The following is a 21,589-nucleotide window of genomic DNA, read 5'->3' on the forward strand; positions in this document are numbered from 1 at the left end:
TGGAATGGGTTGCACACATGGGTTCATCTATCACTTACTACTCAGACAAAGTGAAGGGATGCTTCACCATCTCCAGGGATGATGCCAAAAGCTAGCTGTATCTGCAAATGAGCAGCCTCACAGCTGAAGACACAGCCGTCTATTACTGTGCAAGAGGCACCGTGAGAAGAAGTGAATCTGAAGCCAAACAAGAACCTTCCTTTCTTCAGAGCAGTTCTTCAACTTGACTGAGTCCCAGATCCTGGATTAGTCAATGAAGATTGATTGATTTCCAATGAGAACTTCACGATGTTTTATTCTGGGTTTCAAAAAGTGTGTTGTAAGAAAAGAAAACAAAACAAAACAAAAAATCCAAGTACCCTGTCCCTATTTACAAGATGATTTGGCTTCATTGGAAGGGAATGTAGTCTTTTAGTATCATGGTGAAAGGATGGAAATGGAACTTTAGGATAATCCTATATAAAAATCTAGACAGCATACTAAAAAGCAGAGACATCACTCTGCCAACAAAAGTGTGTATAGTCCAGGCCATGGTTTTCCCGGTTGCAATGTATGGCTGTGAAAGTTGGACCATAAGAAAGACTGAGCACCAAAGAATGGAGGCCTTTGAACTATGGTGCTGGAGAAGACTCCTGCGAGTCCCTTGGACTGCAAGGCATTCAAACTGGTCAGTCCTAGAAGATATCAACTCTGACTGCTCTTTAGAAGGCCAGATGCTGAAGTAGAAACTTAAATATTTTGGCCACCTAATGAGAAGGAAGGACTCACTGGAGAAGGGCCTAATGCTGGGAAAGATTGAGGGCAATAGAAGAATGGGACAACAGAGAATGAGATGGCTGGATCGAGTCACTGAAGCAGTAGGTGTGAAAAATGAACTCCAGAAGATGGTAGAGGACAGGAAGACCTGGAGGAACGTTGTCCATGGGACCACGATGGGTCAGACACGACTTAGCAATTAACAACAACAACAAAATATTCAAACTGCCAAACACACATTGGGGAAATATGCGCTCTGAATGAAACTCCTTAGAAAATGAGGTTGATGTGTCCTTTCACCAGTTTTAATTCTGGAGGCAATATTGTCTCAAAATCCAAACTGTCTACACATCTGGAAGAGGTATTTTCGGGAATAAAATATGTATAATTGTATATTTTCTTATTTTGGAATTGTCTAGTCCATCCCTCTGCTCAAGCAGCAGACCTTATACCAGTGATGGCGAACCTTTTAGAAATTGAGTGCCCAAACTGTAACCCAAAACCCACTTATGCATCTTTGGGTGCTGGGTGGATGTTGCCCATTGGCTGGGTGTGGCCCATTGGCTGGGCGTGGCCCATTGGCTGGGTGTGGTTGTGGTAGTAATGGCAGACTGGGTGGGACTAAAAGCTTCGATCAATCAATTCTAACTTTGCAAGATTTTTTTTTTCTCATGAGAAGTTGAAATTGACTGATTGATTGAACCTTTTTTTTATTTTTGCACACAGCGGCTGAGGCCTAAAGCAAAAAGGTTTTATAAAACCCAGCTGAAGGCCTAGGACAGGGATGACAGTGCACAGGCCCACAGAAAGGGCTCTAAGTGTTGCCTCTGTCACCTGTGCCATAGGTTCGCCACCACTGCGTTATACCATTCCAGACAAATGATTGTACAGTCTGTTCTTAGAAAAGGAGGAGGAGGGGGGAGGGGGAGGATGAGGAGGATAAAAGAGTTGGAAGGGACCTTGTAAATCTTGTACTCCAACCCCCCATTCAAGGAGGAGACCGTATTCCATTTCATACAAAGGTTGTCAAATCACTTCGTAAAAATCTCCAGCATTGGAACATCCACAACCTCTGGAGGCAAGTTGTTCCATTGATTAATTGTTCTCGCTGTCAGGAAATTTCTCCTTACACTCACCAAAAAGCTGAGAATGTTAATAAAATAATGTATCATTGATGATTGGCACCAGAAAAAAATGTCTGCATATTTTAAATCTTTGCTGGAAATGAACCATTTTCTTAGGATTGGAATGTTAATTACAAAATGCACATAGAAGTGATGCTCACACAAATGTATTAGTCAATGCCCTGAGGGGCTCTTTTATCCCAACAGATATGTAAATCAAGACACCATTTCCCCTTTAAAGGAGCCCCATAGTTTTCCTTTTCAGACAACTCCCACCAACATAAACCTTGTGCTATTTCCAGAATCCTCTCTTGACAATTCCCTCCACTCATTAGAGTGAGCAAAATGTGGCAAAACATTCTCTTCATACTACTAGTCCTCAAAGGTAATTATTTCCCCCATATAGTTCCATGCTCTTCTCCTGTACGCAGGTGATCTAATTTAAAAATAATAATAATCTTTTCTTCTTAGGAGTGCAGTCTCAAGGACAGTTGGTGGAATCTGGAGGGGATGTGAGAAGATCTGGAGAGTCCCTCCATCTCTCCTGCCAAGGTTCTGGATACAACTTTGGTGGCTACAGCATGACCTGGGTGAGGCAGCCTCCAGGGAAAGGACTGGAATGGGTTGCACACATCTATCATGATTCTAGTGGAAAGTTCTACTCAGACAAAGTGAAGGGCCGCTTCACCATCTCCAGAGACAATGCCAAAAGCCAGCTGTATCTGCAAATGAACAGCCTCAAAGCTGAAGACACTGCAGTCTATTACTGTGCGAGAGACACAGTGAGAGGAAGTGAATCTGAAGCCAGACAAGAACCTTCCTTTCTTCAGAGCAGCTCTTCAAGTTGACTGGATTAGTCAATGAGGATTGATCTTTGTCTAGAGAGAATTTCAGAATATTTTATTCTGGGTATCAGAGAGTTTGCTGTAAGAAAATATAGGATGATGAAAATGGCTTAAAAAATCCCATTTCATCTTCCCTGTTTACAAGGTGATCTATCTTGAGGGAAAAAAATACAAGGAATGGAATATTGTCCTTTAATGTCACAGCAGAAGTCTGGAAATTAGTGTCATGGTGAACCTCCTAAATATCCAAACTGCCATTCACATAAAGAGGAAACACCTGCACTAAAAAAAAAAAAAATCCTTGGAGAATTAGGAATATGCTTCCCCTCCTCATTTTTGACACTGGGGGGCAATGTTGCTACATGAAATCCCATTGTGTGTGCAGGGGTGAGGTAGGGTGAAAAAAAAACTGTAATTAGATATTTTGGAGGCCAGTTACATTTTTATTTTATTTCTGTAATAATTCTCTGAAAATATGTCAAGAAACTTTCACGTCTCAGGATGGTACAGTGTGCACTGCGAAGCTGAGAATTTTCATCAAATAATATATTGTTGGTTTTGTCACCAGAGAAACTGTTTAAACCTTTCAAACCCTTGCTGAAAATGAAAACAAAATGAAATGGGTTATATTATCATATTCATTGAACATTTAAACAGTTAAAACATTAGGGAGGTGAATACATACACCAACCCAGAAAATTTTACAGTTTCTCTTAATGGATCTCAAAATAATTTAATTTCTCAAGGCACTAAAATCCTAGCTGGGTAGCCCTATCTGGCTTTATGACAGAAAACCTAGAGCAAACAAACGTTTTGGATAATACAAAGAGAATTATTTATCATTTTGCTTCAAATAAGAGGGTGTATTTGGTCACAATGTGACTTAAATTTGATTTGGTGATTTGAGTGGCCCAACTATTCTAATGACACAATGTTCCTTGAAGTTTAGCTGCCATTTATTTTCCATAAAACAAAGGAAGGGTAAGGAGGCTATCTTGTAGTCTGATGTGCTAGCCTTTTTATATGTTCTCTAATAAATAAATTAGTTTCACCTCTATTACCTTCAATCATTTTGAGAAGGGCTGGATTTTTTCTTTTCTTTTCTGTTACTTAATGTGCAGCATTCCTATTAACTCACAAAAAAAATGGTCCCAACCCTTTTCTTAGGAGTAGAATATTAATTACAAAATGCACATGGAAATGATGTTTACAGAAGTGTGCTTGTCAATGCGTTGAGGGGCTCTTTTATCCCAACAGATATGTAAATCAAGGCACAATTCCCCCTTTAAAGGAGCCACATGGTTTCCCTTTTAATACAACACCCAGAAGCATAAACCTTGTGATATTTCCTTAATTTCTCCTATCACTTCCTTCCATTCATTAGAGAAATCAAAAATGTTACTAAACCTTGTGTCCTTACTAGTAGTCCTCAAAGGTAATGATTTCCACTATATGTTTTATTTCCAAATTCTGCTCTTAGATGCAGGAGATCTCATTAAAAAAAATATTCCTTTTAGGAGTCCAGTCTCAAGTGCAGTTGGTGGAGTCTGGAGGGGATGTGAGAAGCCCTGGAGGGTCCCTCCGTCTCTCCTGCCAAGCCTCAGGATTCACCTTCAGCAACTATTGGATGGGCTGGGTGAGACAGGCTCCTGGAAAAGGACTGGAATGGGTTGCAAGCATGGCTACATCTAGCATTTACTACTCAGACAAAGTGAAGGGACGCTTCACCATCTCCAGGGATGATGCCAAAAGCCAGCTGTATCTGCAAATGAGCAGCCTCAAAGCTGAAGACACAGCAGTCTATTACTGTGCAAGACACACAGTGAAAGGAAGTGAATCTGAAGCCAGGCAAGAACCTTCCTTTCTTCAGAGCAGTTCTTCAATTTGACTAGATTAGTCAATGAGGATTGATCTCTGGCTAGAGAGAACTTCAGAGATAGCTACCTATTAGCACCATTAGCTACCCATTAACACCCAAAGGAAACACTTGAGGCATCAGAATTAGTCCAAACCCTGTAATAAGTGGGGAATCTCCTTTGGAAAAATAAATTTTAAAATTAAATATTACAAAGGAAACCTAGACCAATAAACCTGCCAACACAGATGTAGATGCACCCAGGAAGGATGGGGTACACCTCAGGAAAGGGATAAGCCAAACCAAATTTTAAAATCCAAAGAAAAGTTTTTGGGTTTTTTTTCCCCTGTCTCTCATTCTTCCTTCCCCGCTTTGAGCAATTCTGGGCAAACTGCAAACTAAAAGAAACACGTGTCTTAGAAAACAATTAAACCCATCAACCTCACTAGGTAGAACTTTTGTAACACTAACAAGACAGACTGTAAGGACCCACCCCACTTTGCATCTTAAGAAGACAGAACTCTTGGAATAGTTCTTCCAACAGGAATCCTTTATTAAGAGAAAATGGTTGCAGGCATGCTAGACAGGACTTGGGGTCCAAGCTCTCCCATTCAAGGTTTTAAGGGGTTCCCCAGTAGTCCCACCCAATCCACCCCCCTTCCCAGTGATAGTTTCAAGTATCACAATTCCACCCCGTTTCTTCTTTCTTCCGTCTGGATGGAGACTTCAGATAACTACATGAAAGGCCAATACTCTTCTTTGTTAATGCTAATGTTCTCTGGTGTTAACGCTTTGAGGTTACAATAGGTTACAATAAACACACATTCAGCATTCAGCTCTTTGAAGTCTACTGAAGGAAGTGAGGGCCATAAAGCCCCTTTGTTCTTCCCCTTCTCTCCCTCTTATGGCAGAATCCAAAGAAGGCAGAATTGGGAGTTTCTATATTTGATAATTAAAGATGAAATATGATTGGATTCTGACATCCGCCCCCTCTTAAAAATAAGAGAGATCCACCTGAAAGAAAACACAAGTATAAAATTTAGTCAGGCTTGTTAGGATACTCTGTGTGAAACTTCTTCAATAGCTTCGGGGCTCTGACATGACGTTTATGGACCCACTCATTTTGTGAGGGAGGGAGGTGTTTCCAGGCAACTAGGTACTGAGTTGCTCCATGATCTCTCCTAGAGTCAAGGACTTCCTTTATTTCGAAGTGTTGTTCACCCTCCACCATGATTGGAGGTGGTGGGGGGGGGATTTTTGGCCGTAGAGGTGACTGATGCTCTCTTTTCAGCAAGCTGCAATGAAAAATTGGGTGTATTTGCATGAGATTTTTGGGTAACTCTAATTCTACTGTTACTGGATTTATGATTCTTTTAATTGGAAAAGGTCCTATGTATTTTGGTCCAAGTTTTTTACAGGGCTGTAGGGACTTTAGGTATTTTGTAGATAAGTACACCATCTCTCCTATAATGAATGGTGTAGGCTCAACCCTTTTTTTATCGGCTTTTGTTTTGTAAGCCTGCCTAGCTTCATCTAGTGCTTTTCTGACTATTGGCCAGGTGTTTTGTAATTTTTCCATCCATTCTTTCAGCGAGGGGATCGTTGGTTCTTTTGGGGTTAATTCTGGCATGGGGTTGAAACTTTGACCGGTGGCTATTTGAAAAGGAGTGTAACCTGTGCTGGAGTGGACTGCATTATTGTAGGCAACTTCTGCAAAGGGGAGTAAGTCCGCCCACACGGTCTGCTGGAAACTAAGAAAACATCTTAAATATTGCTTAAGTACTGAGTTCATTTTTTCAGCCCCCCCATTTCCTTGAGGGTGGTGGCTAGATGTCAGTCCCTGAGTGGTTCCTAAGAGTGATAAAAATTCCTTCCAAAATGCAGACGTAAATTGCACCCCCCTGTCAGAGATGATGCATTGGGGTGCCCCATGCAATCTGTAAATGTGTTGGATGAAAAGTTTTGCTAAGGCTTTTGCAGTGGGAATCTTTTGGCAAGGGATAAAGTGCACCTGTTTGGAAAACAAGTCCGTGACCGTCCAGACCACAGTATTCCCATTGCTTTCTGGCAATTCCACTATAAAATCCATAGCTATTTCCCTCCAGGGGGCTGAGGGACTTGCCACTGTTTGCAATAGTCCTGGCACTTTCCCTTGCAACCTCTTTGCCGTGGCACATTTTGGACAACTGGCTATATAACTTTCAATGTCCTTTTTCATGGATGGCCACCAAAATTGCCGTTTAATTAAATGTACAGTTTTTACAAATCCAAAATGCCCTGCTGATTTTGTGTCATGGCAAAGGTGCATGAAAGTTACTCTTTGAGTTGTTGGTATATATAACTTTTCCCCTATCCAAGGCAACCCGTCTTTCATTGTGCACACAATTTTGTTTTTCTGGAACCAATCATCTGTTTCCAAACTTTTTCTGAATTCAATTCCAGTTTGGCTGTCCAGTTGTGGTTTTAATTTGGCTTGGGTTCTTGTGGTTACTGGTGCTGCCAGTTGTGACTCTGCCAGTATTGGTCTAGAGTCTGCGGTGCGTGTGCTGTTATATTGAGGCATGCGAGATATGCATCTGCCAGGGAAGTCTCTTTCTTCCTGGTAAATGTTTGAGCTTAAATTGGAACTGGTGAAAATGCTGGACCAGCGGGCTTGTTTGGGATTGAGTTTCCTGGACGTTTTCAGGGCTTCCAAATTTTTGTGATCAGTCCACACCTGGAAGGGGATTTTGTTGCCTTCCAGGAACTGTCGCCATGTGAGTAATGCCCAACGTATCCCATAAGCCTCCTTCTCCCATACAGGCCAGCGCTGTTCTGTTTCCGTGATTTTCTTGGATGTATATGCACAGGGTTGCAATACTGCATCATCATTTTCTTGTAATAGCACAGCCCCCACTGCCACATCACTTGCATCTGCTGTATTATAAGGGCTTGTCCATGTCTGGGTGGCCTTAGTACTGGGTTTCGGCAGAAAAAGTCTCTTAGTCTCTCAACGTGCTGCTTGGCACTCCATTGTCCATGTTAGTGGCTGCTAGGTTTACTGAGGATGTTCCCTTCGTTTTTAGTAAGTTAGTGAGAGGCAAGGCTATCTGTGCAAATGAGGGGATGAATTGGCGGTAAAAATTTGCAAAGCCCAGGAAACTTTGTAGTTGCTTTCTTGTGCGGGGTGGTGCCCATTCTAATACTGCTCTGACCTTCTCTGGGTCCATTTCAATGCCCTGTGGGGATATGCAATAGCCTAGGTAGTCTATCCTTTCCTGGTGGAATTCGCATTTTGAGAGTTTGGCATATAGGTGAGCGGCTCTCAGCTTCTTTAAAACCGCTCTGACAAGTTTGACGTGTTCTTCTTTTGTTTCGGTAAAGATAAGAATGTCGTCCAAGTAAACAAGGACCCCCTTAAACAGGTGCTCCCTTAGAACGTCATTGATTAATTGCATAAAGACTGCAGTGCCCCCTTGTAATCCAAATGGCAAGACTTTGAATTGATAGCACCCCATGAAATGCAGTCTTCCATTCGTCCCCTTCTTGATTCTCACGCGATAGTAAGCTTCCCTTAAGTCTTAGTTTAGAAAAAATTTTCCCTTTCGATAGGTGTGACAGCATGTCTTTCATGAGGGGCAGCGGGTATAGGTTGCTTTCACTGATTGTGTTCAGTGCCCTATAATCCACGCATAAACGTAAAGAGCCATCCTTCTTCTCTCTAAAAAGGACCGGGGCAGCCACTTTAGGCTTGGCTGGCTCAATGAAACCTCTCTCCAGGTTTTTTTGTATAAATCTTTCCATTTCCTCCTTCTCCTTTGGGCTCATGGAGTATAATCTGGGTTTCGGGAATTCAATGGTGCAGTCTGTGGGTCGGTGGGGGGGGGGAAGCTCATTCGCCCTCTTCTCACTGAAGACTTCAGCAAGGTCTCTATATTCCTCTGGTATTTCTGTTAATCTTTTTTTCCTCTCCTATGGATGCTTTTTCTATTCTTGATTCTGGTAGCCTCCCTTGGGGTTTTAAGTCCATAGGGTCCCCCTTCGGGAATTTGATTTCTGTCATCCTCCAATTTACCAGGGGTTCCATTTTTTTCAACCATTCCATCCCTAGAAAATTCATTGGGCATTCCCATACCTGGGGGTCAACCACAAACGTTTTTTTAAGTCCTCTTCAGGTTGGCCAGGGAGAGGTGTATTGGGCAGAGTGGCTAGGGTAGCTGGCACCCCCCCTGCTATGGAATCCATCTAGCTGGCCAAATGAGATTGGTTGTTCCAGTCTCCTGGATGGGATGCCCAGATTCCCCACTAGTGTTGGGCTAATGAGGCAGCGGGTGCAGCCAGAATCTATTAAGGCTTTCACCTTCACAGCTTCGGGCATGGGGGGGGATTAATATAGTCACTGTTTTGAAGATGGGTGTGATGCATCCACTTACCAGGGGTTCGCCTTCCGAGCTGTCATCTGAGGCATCCACCGGCCCTGTGGTGTAGGCTGGAGTTCTTTCCCCTTGGTGAGCAGAGGTGGGGGTTTCTGCAATTTCCATCATTTTCATGGCTGGTTCTTTTGGCTTAGCTGAATACCCTCTGGGTTTGTTGATTGGGGATCTGTCTGGGTTGTGCTGGGGGGCCTTTGAGCGGCATTCTACAGCTTGATGCCCTTCTCTTCCGCACTTGAAACACCCCATCTGCTTCTTGGCTGTATCCGATGATTTCACCGGTTGGTGTGTCAGCTCAGGCGGGGGGCGGCTCCATTGTGTTCCTCGGCGATGCCTCTTCAATATGTCGATCTCTGCTTCCTCTGCCAAGACGTACCATTCCTCAAGTCGATGTGGGTCTCCTCGGGGCAGGCAAGCATCATATAGATCATAGTTTAGTCCGTCTTTGAAACGGCCAAGGAGGATGTCTTCTGGCCAATTCAGCTCCTGGATCAGTAAATGTCCCTGGGGTTGCAGGTTCCACGTCCCCCTCGGTGTCTCTCCCTTTGTGGCTCCAGGAACTGGGGCGGGCGTAGGGCTCAGGAATCTCCTCTCCTAGGGAGCTGAGAGTTCTCTTCATCAGGTCAATAGCTTTCTCTAGGATCCAGTCTGAGTACGGCATACAGCTTCCTCCCTCTTTACTTGCGTGCAGGGATTTCTCCATCTCCTGCTTCCATTCTGGTTGCTTGGTCCCCCGTCTCAGGGTCACTTTTCTTGATTCCTTTCCCCACTCGCTTTTCTTTCCAACGCCCATCGACCAGTGAGGCTTGTGGTCCTGTGTCTCCACCACTTCTTCTTCTGAGAAATCTGGCCTCTCGGATCCCAACATCTGGCAAGGTTCCAACTGGGTCAGCGGCTCTCTTTCCAGGGAGTTTTCCCCCTCTCTTGCTCCATTGTCTGACATGGTAAATTTTTGCAAAATCCCCCCGGCAAGGGTCTCCCTTCCAGGTGGATTAATTTTGCAAGTCCTGTCTAATGTAAGGACCCACCCCACTTTGCATCTTAAGAAGACAGAACTCTTGGAATAATTCTTCCAACAGGAATCCTTTATTAAGAGAAAAGGGTTGCAGGCATGCTAGACAGGACTTGGGGTCCAAGCTCTCCCATTCAAGGTTTTAAGGGGTTCCCCAGTAGTCCCACCCAATCAACCCCCCTTCCCAGTGATAGTTTCTAGTATCACAATTCCACCCCGTTTCTTCTTTCTTCCGTCTGGATGGAGACTTCAGATAACTACATGAAAGGCAAATACTCTTCTTTGTTAATGCTAATGGTCTCTGGTGTTAACGCTTTGAGGTTACAATAGGTTACAATAAACACACATTCAGCATTCAGCTCTTTGAAGTCTACTGAAGGAAGTGAGGGCCATAAAGGCCCTTTGTTCTCCCCCTTCTCTCCCTCTTATGGCAGAATCCAAAGAAGGCAGAATTGGGAGTTTCTATATTTGATAATTAAAGATGAAATATGATTGGATTCTGACACAGACATAAACCATACAGAGAAACACATTTACATGAACAAAGAAATACTTCTCAAGGACAATACTAATCACTACTGGTCCAAACAGACACAAACTAGATGGAATTAAATGAACATTTTTTTTTTCAAAAGCCAAATCATAATCTCAATAACTTGAGGGGTATAAGAAGACGACCTCTCACCTTGGGAAACTACTAGCTAGTCCAGAAACCATCCGTGTACCATTACTCCGTCTGGTTTCTGTAAATAAACCTACTTTCTGGCAGCTTGTTTCATTCTCTGTCATTTCTTCCGCCTGAGCCGAAGGTCTGCTTCCCAGTTGAAGACCCAAATCATGGGAAATCTTCCCACAGTTCATAAAACAAATGTCATTAGATATTGTCTCATTCTGGAGGACTGATAATTATTATTTTTTAAAAAATATTTTTGTACTAATTCACTGAAAAGTTCTCAAGAAAATTTCACATCTCAGTGGGCTACAGTATTCACAGTGAAACTGATATACATACATACATACATACATACATATATACATACATACATACATACATACATACATACATACATACATATATATACACACATTGGTGGATTGTTGGTTTTGGTCTCCAGAGAAACTGTCTAGGTATTTCAAATCTTTGTTGGAAATAAAAACAAAATGAAGGGATTATATTATTATATTCAGTTAACATATTAAACAGTTTTGGAGGCCAGGTATTTTTATTATTATTATTTCCTTAATAAATCATTAAAACATTCTGAAGAAAATTGTACGGTTACCCAGTGTGAAACTGAGAAATTTCATAAAAAGATAGATTTTGTGTTTAAATCACCAGAAAAACTTATCTAGTTATTTCAAATCTTTACCTGGAAAAAAAGTGAAAGGATCACATTATCATATTCACTGAACATATAAAACAGTTAAAAAAATACAGATATTAATACATACACCAATCCAGAAGATTTTAAAGTTTCTTTCAATGGATCTGAAAAGAATTTAATTTCTCAAGACACCAAAATCCTTACTGGAAAGCCCCATCTGGTTTTATGACAGATAATCTAAAGCAAAGATAATTATTTATCATTCTTTTTCAAATAAGGGGTTGTGTTTGGTCACAATATGATTTCAGTTCGACTTTGTGAGTTGAGCTAACTAATCAAGCTGAAACAGTATTCCTTGCAGTTGAACTGCCATTTAATGTATTTGGGATTTTTCCATAAAATAAACAATAAAGAGAGTTCATATGGTGTATTTTTCAGGCTTTTTTTATTTAATACACAATAAATTTGCCCTTCCACCTATTAATTCACAGAAAAATAAATGGCTCCCAATCCTTTTCTTAGGCGTGCAATGTTAATTACAAAAAGCACATGCAAGTGATGTTCACAGAAGTGTGTTTGTCAAGGGCTCTTTTATCCCAACAGATATGTAAATTGAGGCACCATTTCCCCTTTAAAGGAGCCCCATGGTTTCCCTCTTCAGACAACACCCAGAATCATAAACCTTGTGATATTTCCTTAATCTCCTATCACTTCCCCCCATTCATTAGAGCAATCAAAAATGTTACTAAACCTTGTGTCCTTACTAGTAGTCCTCAAAGGTAATGATTTCCACTATATGTTTTATTTCCAAATTCTGCTCTTAGATGCAGGAGATCTCATTAAAAAATATTCCTTTTAGGAGTCCAGTCTCAAGTGCAGTTGGTGGAGTCTGGAGGGGATGTGAGAAGACCTGGAGAATCACTCCGTCTCTCCTGCCAAGCCTCTGGATTCACCTTCAGCAGCTCTTGGATGCACTGGGTGAGACAGGCTCCAGGAAAAGGCCTGGAATGGGTGGCATTCATAAACACCGATTCTAGTACTATTCGCTACTCAGACAAAGTGAAGGGCCGCTTCACCATCTCCAGGGACAATGCCAAAAGACAGCTGTATCTGCAAATGAACAGCCTCAAAGCTGAAGACACGGCCATCTATTACTGTGTGAGAGACACACTGAGAAGAAGTGAATCTGAAGCCAAACAAGAACCTTCTTTTCTTCAGAGAAGCTCTTCAACTTGACTGGATTAGTCAATGAGGATTGATCTCTGTCTAGAGAGAACTTCAGAATGGTTTATTCTGTATTATAATGTATTTGGGATTTTTCCATAAAATAAACAAATAAGAGAGTTCATATGGTGTATTTTTCAGGCTTTTCTTTTTTTCAATAAACAATAAATTTGCCCTTTCACCTATAAATTCACAGAAAAATAAATGGCTCCCAATCCTTTTCTTAGGGGTGCAATGTTAATTTCAAAATGCAGATCCAAGTGATATTCACAGAAGTGTGTTTGTCAAGGGCTCTTTTATCCCAACAGATATGTAAATCGAGGCACCATCTCCCCTTTAAAGGAGCCCCATGGTTTCTCTCTTCAGACAACACCCAGGAACATAAACCTTTTGCTATTTTCTCTCTTGTCTCTTGTCAATTCCCTCCATTCATTCAGTGAAAATGTGGCTAAACCTTATGTCCTTACTAGTAGTCCTCAAAGGTAATTATTTCCCCCACATACAGTTTATTTCCATGTTCTGCTCCTCTAAGCAGGAGATCTCATTTAAAAAAAAATATTTTCTTTTTAGGAGTCCAGTCTCAAGTCCTGTTGGTGGAGTCTGGAGGGGACGTGAGAAGACCTGGAGGATCCCTCCGTCTCTCCTGCCAAGCCTCTGGATTCACCTTCAGGAGCTATGGAATGCACTGGGTTAGACAGGCTCCAGGGAAAGGCCTGGAATGGGTGGCATACATAAGCTCTGGTTCTGGTACTATTTACTACTCAGACAAAGTGAAGGGACGCTTCACCATCTCCAGGGACAATGCCAAAAGCCAGCTGTATCTGCAGATGAACAGCCTCAAAGCTGAAGACACAGCAGTCTATTACTGTGCGAGAGACACAGTGAGAGGAAGTGAATCTGGAGCTTGGAAAAAACCTTCCTTTCTTCAGAGCAGCTCTTCAACTTGACTAGATTAGTCATTGAGGATTGATCTCTGTCTAGAGAGAACTTCAGAATGGTTTATTCTGGGCATCAGAGAGTTTGCTGTAAGAAAATATAGGATGATGAAAATGGCTTGAACATCTGTTTCATCTTCCCTGTTTACAAGGTGATTTATGTTCTGGAAAAAAGATGGAATGGAATATTGTTCTTTAATATCATGGCAGAAGCCTGGAAATGAAACCTCAGAGTGAACCTTCTAAATATCCAAACTGCCATTCTCATATTGAGGAAACACCTAATTCTCCTTGGAGAATTAGGAACATGCTCTCCCTCCTCATTTATGACACTAGGGGGCAATGTTGTAACATAAAATCCCACTGTGGATGCATGTGGTGGGGTCAGAGATAACTACCCTTGAGACCCAAAGGAAACACTTTAGACATCAGAATTAGTCCAAACCCTGAAACAAGTGGGCAATTTCCTTTGGAAAAAGAAATTTTACAATTAAATATTACAAAGGAAATCCAGCCCCATAAACCTGGCATCACAGATGTAGATGCACCCAGGAAGGATGGGGTACCTCAGGAAAAGAACCATTTAAGAGATAAGCCAAACCAAACTTTAAAGTCGAAAGAAAAGTTTTTTTTGTTTTGTTTTTTTTTCCCTGTCTCTCATTATTCCTTCCCTGTCGTGACCAATTCTGGGCAAACTGTCAAACTAAAAGAAACACGTGTCTTAGAAAACAATTAAACCCATCAACCTCACTAGGTAAAACTTTTGTAACACTAACAAGACAGACATAAACCATATAGAGAAACACATTTGCATGAACAAAGAAATATTTCCCAAGGACAATATTAATCGCTACTGGTCCATGCAGACACAAACTAGATGGAATTAAATGAACCTTTTTTTTTTCAAAAGCCAAATCATAATCTCAATAATTTGAGGAGTATAAGAAGAGGACCCCTCACCTTGGGAAACTACTAGCTAGTCCAGAAACCATCCCTGTACCATTACTCCGTCTGGTTTCTGTAAACAAACCTACTTTCTGGCATTCTGTATCATTTCTTCCGCCTGAGCCGAAGGTCTGCTTCCCAGCTGGAGACCCAAATCAAGGGAAATCTTCCCACAATTCATAAAACAAATGTCATTAGATATTGTCTAATTCTGGAGGACTGATAATAATTATTTTTTTAAAAAAAATATTTTTGTATTAATTCACTGAAAAGTTCTCAAGAAAATTTCACATCTCAGTGGGCTACAGTCTTTACAGTGAGCCTGATATATATATGTAGGTCTTTGGTTATTCGGGTTTTCTCCAGCGTAAAATTGGAAGTTTCTTGGCAACATTTCGACGAAGCCCCATTCGTCATCTGCAGGACTTCATCGAAACGTTGCCAAGACACTTCCAATTTTGCATAGGAGAAAATCCAAATAACCAAAGACCTACAAACAAACACCCGCAAAAATCTCAGAAAACAAATATATATAATGGTGGGTTGTTGGTTTTGGTCGCCAGAGAAACTGTCTAGGTCTTTCAAATCTTTGTTGGAAATAAAAACAAGATGAAGGAATCATATTATCATATTTAGTGAACATATAAAACAGTTTTGGAGATCGGATATTTTTATTTTATTCTATTTCTGTAATAATTCCTTGAAACATGATCAAGAAAATTGTAGGAGTACTCAGTGTGTAACTGAGAAATTTTATTAAAAGATTTTGCATTTAAGCCACCAGAAAAAACTTATCTAGGTATTTCAAACCTTGGACTGGAAGTGGAAACAAAGTGAAAGGATCATGTTATCATATTTAGTTATCATATAAAACAGTTAAAAAACTACAGATACTAATACATTTTGTGTATTTTTCAGGTTTTTCTTTTATTTAATACACAATAAATTTGCTCTTCCACCTGTTAATTCACAGAAATATAAATGGCTCCCAATCCTTTTCTTAGGGGTGCAATGTTAATTACAAAATGCACATGCAAGTGATGCTCACAGAAGTGTGTTTGTCAAGGGCTCTTTTATCCCAACAGATATGTAAATCGAGGCACCATTTCCCCTTTAAAGGAGCCCCATGGTTTCCCTCTTCAGACAACACCCAGGAACATAAACCTTGTGCAATTTTCTCTCTTGTCTCTTGTCAATTCCCTCCATTCATTCAGTGAAAATGTGGCTCAACCTTGTGTCCTTACTAGTAGTCCTCAAAGGTAATTATTTCCCCCACATACAGTTTATTTCCATGTTCTGCTCCTCTAAGCAGGAGATCTCATTTAAAAAAAACAATCTTTTCTTTTTAGGAGTCCATTCTCAAGTCCAGTTGGTGGAGTCTGGAGGGGACGTGAGAAGACCTGGAGGGTCCCTCCGTCTCTCCTGCCAAGCCTCTGGATTCACGTTCAGCAGCTACTGGATGAGCTGGGTGAGACAGGCTCCAGGGAAAGGACTGGAATGGGTGGCATACATCAGCTACTCTTCTGGTACTATTAGCTACTCAGACAAAGTGAAGGGCCGCTTCACCATCTCCAGGGACAATGCCAAAAGCGAGCTGTATCTGCAAATGAACAGCCTCAAAGCTGAAGACACAGCAATTTATTACTGTGTGAGACACACAGTGAGAGGAAATGAATCTGGAGCTTAGCAAAAACCTTCCTTTCTTCAGAGAAGCTTTTCAATTTGACTAGATTAGTCAATGAGGATTGATCTCTGTCTAGAGAGAACTTCAGAATGTTTTATTCTGGGTATCAGAGAGTTTGCTGTAAGAAAATATAGGATGATGAAAATGGCTTGAAAGTCTGTTTCATCTTCCCTGTTTACAAGGTGATTTATGTTCTGGAAAAAACATGGAATGGAATATTGTTCTTTAGTATCGTGGCAGAAGCCTGGAAATGAAACCTCAGAGTGAACCTTCTAAATATCCAAACTGCCATTCTCATATTGAGGAAACACTTGCACACACACACACACACACACAAAATATCTCTCTATCTATCTCTCTATCTATCTATCTATCTATCTATCTATCTATCTATCTATCTATCTATGTAGGTCTTTGGTTGTTCGGGTTTTCTCCCACGTAAAATTGGAAGTGTCTTGGCGATGTTTCGACGAAGTCACATTCGTCATCTTCAGGCTGGTGTTTTTAGCTTCTTGCTTTGAGCAGTAATGTGTGGTCTTAGCTGTTTCTTCTATCTATCTATCTATCTATCTATCTATCTATCTATCTATCTATCTATCTATCTATCTATCTATCTATCTATCTGTTGTAACATAAAAACCCACTGTGGATGCGTGTGGTGGGGTCAGAGATAGCTACCCATTAGCACCCAAAGGAAACACTTGAGGCATCAGAATTAGTCCAAACACTGAAACAAGTGGGCAATTTCCTTTGGAAAAAGAAATATTACAATTTAATATTACAAAGGAAACACAGACCGATAAACCTGCTTTTACGTTATCTGGTTTTATGAGAGATAACCTAAAGCGAAGAAAATACATATATTTTGGATAATAGAAAGATAATTATTTATCTTTTTTTTTTCAAATAAGGGGGTGTATTTGGTCACAATATGATTTAAGTTCGACTTTGTGAGTTGAGCTAACTAGCGTAGCTGAAACAGTATTCCTTGCAGGTCAGCTGCCATTTAATGCATTTGGGATTTTTCCATAAAATAAACAAATAAGAGAGTTCATATGGTGTATTTTTCAGGCTTTTCTTTTATTTAATAAACAATAAATTTGCCCTTTCACCTATAAATTCACAGAAAAATAAATGTCTCCCAATCCTTTTCTTAGGGGTGCAGTGTTAATTAGAAAATGCACATGCACGTGATGTTCACAGAAGTGTGTTTGTCAAGGGCTCTTTTATCCCAACAGATATGTAAATCGAGGCACCATTTCCCCTTTAAAGGAGCCCCATGGTTTCCCTCTTCAGACAACACCCAGGAACATAAACCTTGTGCAATTTTCTCTCTTGTCTCTTGTCAATTCCCTCCATTCATTCAGTGAAAATGTGGCTCAACCTTGTGTCCTTATTTCCATGTTCCATGTTCTCCTCTAAGCAGGAGATCTCATTTTAAAAAAAAATATTTCTTTTTAGGAGTCCAGTCTCAAGTTCAGTTGGTGGAGTCTGGAGGGGATGTGAGAAGACCTGGAGGGTCCCTCCGTCTCTCCTGCCAAGCCTCTGGATTTGATTTCAGCAGCTATTGGATGGGCTGGGTGAGACAGTATCCTGGAAAAGGCCTGGAATGGGTGGCATACATAAGTACTGGTTCTAGTACTATTCGCTACTCAGACAAAGTGAAGGGCCGCTTCACCATCTCCAGGGACAATGCCAAAAGCCAGCTGTATCTGCAGATGAACAGACTCAAAGCTGAAGACACAGCAATCTATTACTGTGCGAGAGACACAGTGAGAGGAAGTGAATCTGGAGCCAAACAAGAACCTTCCTTTTTTCAGAGCAGTTCTTCAACTTGACTGAGTCCCACATCCTGGATTAGTCAATGAAGATTGATTGATTTCTAATGAGTACTTCAGAATATTTTATTCTGGGTTTCAAAAAGTGTGTTGTCAGAAAAATAAAATAAAATCCAAGTACCCTGTCCCTATTTAGAAGGTGATTTGGTTTCATTGGAACGGAATATAGTCTTTTAGTATCATGGTGGAACAGTGGTTCTCAACCTTTCTAATGCCGTGACCCCATAATACAGTTCCCCATGTTGTGGTGACCCCCAAGTGAGTGTGGCCACCAATAAGAGGGAGTAGGACAGCTAGGGAAAAGGGAACAAAATGGTGGACAGCATGGTTTGGCGACCCCCATGAAATGGTTGTTCGACCCCAAATGGGGTCCCGACCCACAGGTTGAGAACCACTGTGGTGGAAGGATGGAAATGCAACTTTAGGATAATCCTAAATATTCTCCACATTGGAGAAATATGCGCTGTGAATGAAACTCCTTAGAAAATGAGGTTGATGTGTCCTCTCCTCAGTTTTGATTCTGGAGGCAATGTTGTCTCAAACTCCAAATGTCTACGCATCTGGAAGTGGTTCTTTCGGGAATAAAATATGTATAATTGTATATTTTCTTATTTTGGAAGTGTCTAGTCCATCCCCCTGCTCAAACAGCAGACCTTATACCAGTGATGGCAAACCTTTTAGAGACTGAATGCCGAAACTGCAACCCAAAACCCACTTATGCATCATCGGGTGATGGGTGGATGTGGCCCATTGGCTGGGTGTGGCCCATTGGGTGGGTGTGGCTTTGGGAGTAATGGCAGACTGGGTGGGACTAAAAAGTTCAATCAATCAATTCTAACTTTGCAAGATTTTTTTTCCCATGAGAAATTGAAATTGACTGATTGATTGAACCTTTTTTTTTTTTGCACACAGTAGCGGAGGCCTAAAGCAAAAAGGTTGTATAAAACCCAGCTGAAGGCCTAGGACAGGGGCAATGGTGCACATGCCCACAGATAGGGCTCTAAGTGCCACCTCTGTCACCCGTGCCATGGGTTCGCCACCATTGCCTTATACCATTCCAGACAAATGGTTGTACAGTCTCTTCTTTAAAAAGTATGAGGAGTGGGGAGGGATAACAGAGTTGGTAGGGACCTTGTAAATCTTCTAGTCCAACCCCCCGTTCAAGAAGGAGACCGTATTCCATTTCACACAAAGGATTGTCCAATCACTTCTTTAAAACCTCCAGTGTTGGAACATCCACAACCTCTGGAGGCAAGTTGTTCCATTGATTAATTGAAAAACACAAATGGAAGTTCCCTGAAATGTATTAGCAAACTGTCCCTTTCTCCTAACTCACAGAGGGAAAAAAATGGGTCTGAACCATTTTCTTAGGATTCGAATGTTAATTACAAAATGCACCTAGAAGTGATGCTCACATAAATGTATTAGTCAATGCCCTGAGGAGCTCTTTTATCCCAATAAATATCTAAATCAGGACACAATTTCCCCTTTAAAGGAGCCACATAGTTTCCCTTTTCAGACAAATTCCACCAACATAAACCGTGGGCAATTTCCTGCATTTTCCCCTGTCAATTCCCTCCATTCATTAGAGTGAGCAAAAATGTGGCTAAACCTTGCGTCCTTGCTAGTAGTCCTCAAAGGTAATTATTTTCACTATGTAAAATTTATTTCCATGTTCTGCTCTTGTATGCAGGAGATCTCATTAAAAAATATTTTTAGGAGTCCAGTCTCAAGTCCAGTTTTTGGAGTCTGGAGGGGATGTGAGAAGGCCTGGAGGGTCCCTCCATCTCTCCTGCCAAGGATCTAGATCAGTGGTTCTCAACCTTTTTAATGGTGTGACCCCCAACCGGTCGTAAGTAAAGGACTACTCAACTGGTCGTAAGTCGAGGACTACTCAACTGGTGCAGCACGTTTGGAGAACGGGGCTTTTGGCGGGCTCAGCAGGGCAGAGACTGCCTGGACAATTCCTATTGGCTTTTGAAAGCCAATAGAATTAGACTCTATTCAAGAGAGTCTATTCTATTGGCTTTCAAAAGCCAATAGAATAAAAGGGAGTAGCACAGCTAAGGAAAAGGGGAAAAAAATGGCGGACTGTATTGTTTGGCGACCCCCGTGAAATAGTCGTTCGACCCCAAATGGGGTCCCGACCCACAGGTTGAGAACCACTGATCTAGATTCACCTTCAGCAACCATAACAAGCACTGGTTGAGACAAGCTCCAGGAAAAGGACTGGAATGGGTTGCAGGCACGAGTACATCTTACATTTACTAATCAGACAAAGTGAAGGGATGCTTCGCCATCTCCAGGGAAAATTCCAAAATCCAGCTGTATCTGCAAATGAACAGCCTCAAATCAGAGGATACCACAGTCTACTACTGTATGAGAGACACAGTGAGAGGAAGTGAATCTGAAGCCAAAGAAGAATCTTCCTATCTTCAGAGCAGTTCTTCAACTTGACAGAGCCACAGACCATGGATTAGTCAATGAGGATTGATCGATGTCTAATGAGAACTTCAGGGGAGGTAAGGTACCCACCGGGCCCCACGCACACCAGCAATCCTCCCTGCGCCCGCCGGCCTCCCACCTCCCACCCCTGGCCCTTTTACTTACATTTTTAGTAGTTGCTCAGCAGGGAGGGGTGGAAACTTCCAGACAGCTCACCTTCGCTGCAGACAACTTGCAGCACCGTTTGCAGACTGGGACTTTTGGCAGGCTCAGCAGGGCAGAGATAGCCCAGACAATTCCTATTGGCTTTTGAAAGCCAATAGAATTAGACTCTATTCAAGAGAGTCTATTCTATTGGCTTTCAAAGGCCAATAGAATAAAAGGGAGTAGCACAGCTAAGGAAAAAGGGAAAAAAATGGTGTGCGTTGTTTGACGACCCCCGTGAAATGGTCGTTCGACCCCAAATGAGGTCGCGACCCACAGGTTGAGAACCACTGATTTAAAAAGTTAAAACATTGTGGAGACAAATTCATACACCAACCCAGAAAATTTTAAAGTTTCCTTTAATGGATCACAAAAGAATTTAATTTCTCAAGGCAGCAAAATCCTTGCTGGGAAGCCCTATCTGGCTTTATGACAGATAACCTAGAGCAAGCAAAATATTTTGAATAATACAAAGAGAATTATTTATCATTCTGTTTCAAATAAGAGGGTGTTTTTGGTCACAATAAGACTTAAGTTTGATTTTCTGAGGTGAGTGGCCCAACTATTCTAGTGACACAATGTTCCTTGAAGTTTATCTGCCATTTATTTTCCATAAAACAAAGGAAGGGTAATGAGGCTGTCTTGTAAGAAAGTTTGATGCGCTAGCCTTTTTATATGTTCTCTAATAGGTAAATTAGTTTCATTTCTATTGCCTTCAATCATTTAGAGAAGGGCTGGATTTTTTCAGTCTTTTCTGTTAGTTAATATGCAGCAAACTGGCCCCTTTTCCTATAAACTCACAAAAAAAATGGTCCAAATCCTTTTCTTAGGACTGGAATGTTAATTATAAAACGCACATGGAAGCGATATTTACAGAAGTGTGCTTCTCAATGCGCTGAGGGGCTCTTTTATCCCAACAGATATGTAAATCGAGGCACAATTTGCCCTTTAAAGGAGCCCCATGGTTTCCCTTTACAGACAACAC

At 41.4% G+C, this 21,589-nt stretch overlaps 1 protein-coding gene and 4 gene segments (V, D, J or C); all 5 read left to right on the top strand.

The window, feature by feature from the left end:
* Positions 1–2,142: 2,142 nt before the first annotated feature.
* LOC120300313 lies at positions 2,143–3,858 on the top strand. The segment is given in 3 exon segments: positions 2,143–2,265; positions 2,352–2,662; positions 3,847–3,858. Coding segments are annotated over 3 exon segments (363 nt in total).
* Positions 3,859–4,046: 188 nt separating this feature from the next.
* On the top strand, positions 4,047–4,613 carry LOC120300319. The segment is given in 2 exon segments: positions 4,047–4,160; positions 4,243–4,613. Coding segments are annotated over 2 exon segments (411 nt in total).
* Positions 4,614–11,880: 7,267 nt separating this feature from the next.
* Positions 11,881–12,565, top strand: LOC120300322. The segment is given in 2 exon segments: positions 11,881–12,108; positions 12,189–12,565. Coding segments are annotated over 2 exon segments (417 nt in total).
* Positions 12,566–12,927: 362 nt separating this feature from the next.
* Positions 12,928–13,500, top strand: LOC120300329. The segment is given in 2 exon segments: positions 12,928–13,035; positions 13,124–13,500. Coding segments are annotated over 2 exon segments (417 nt in total).
* A 1,986-nt stretch (positions 13,501–15,486) lies between these two features.
* On the top strand, positions 15,487–17,955 carry LOC120300337 (Ig heavy chain Mem5-like). Its single transcript, XM_039326196.1, has 4 exons — positions 15,487–15,692; positions 15,783–16,093; positions 16,347–16,380; positions 17,579–17,955. Exons 1-4 carry the CDS (start codon positions 15,653–15,655, stop codon positions 17,953–17,955), a joined length of 762 nt encoding a protein of 253 aa, XP_039182130.1. The 5' UTR covers positions 15,487–15,652.
* The last annotated feature ends 3,634 nt before the right edge of the window (positions 17,956–21,589 follow it).

Source organism: Crotalus tigris, unplaced genomic scaffold, assembly GCF_016545835.1.
Source record: "Crotalus tigris isolate CLP2741 ecotype Arizona unplaced genomic scaffold, ASM1654583v1 scf7180000017614.5298720, whole genome shotgun sequence".
In the NCBI taxonomy this organism is placed as follows: Eukaryota; Metazoa; Chordata; class Lepidosauria; order Squamata; family Viperidae; genus Crotalus; species Crotalus tigris.

Excerpts from the sequence above, each read along its gene's own strand:
- LOC120300337 (XM_039326196.1), top strand. The coding sequence starts at position 15,653 with ATGTGGCTCAACCTTGTGTCCTTACTAGTAGTCCTCAAAG. Across the intron at positions 15,693-15,782 it reads CTTACTAGTAGTCCTCAAAG|GAGTCCATTCTCAAGTCCAG; the intron begins GTAATTATTTCC and ends TTTTCTTTTTAG. Across the intron at positions 16,381-17,578 it reads CCTGGAAATGAAACCTCAGA|GAGTCCAGTCTCAAGTTCAG; the intron begins GTGAACCTTCTA and ends ATTTCTTTTTAG.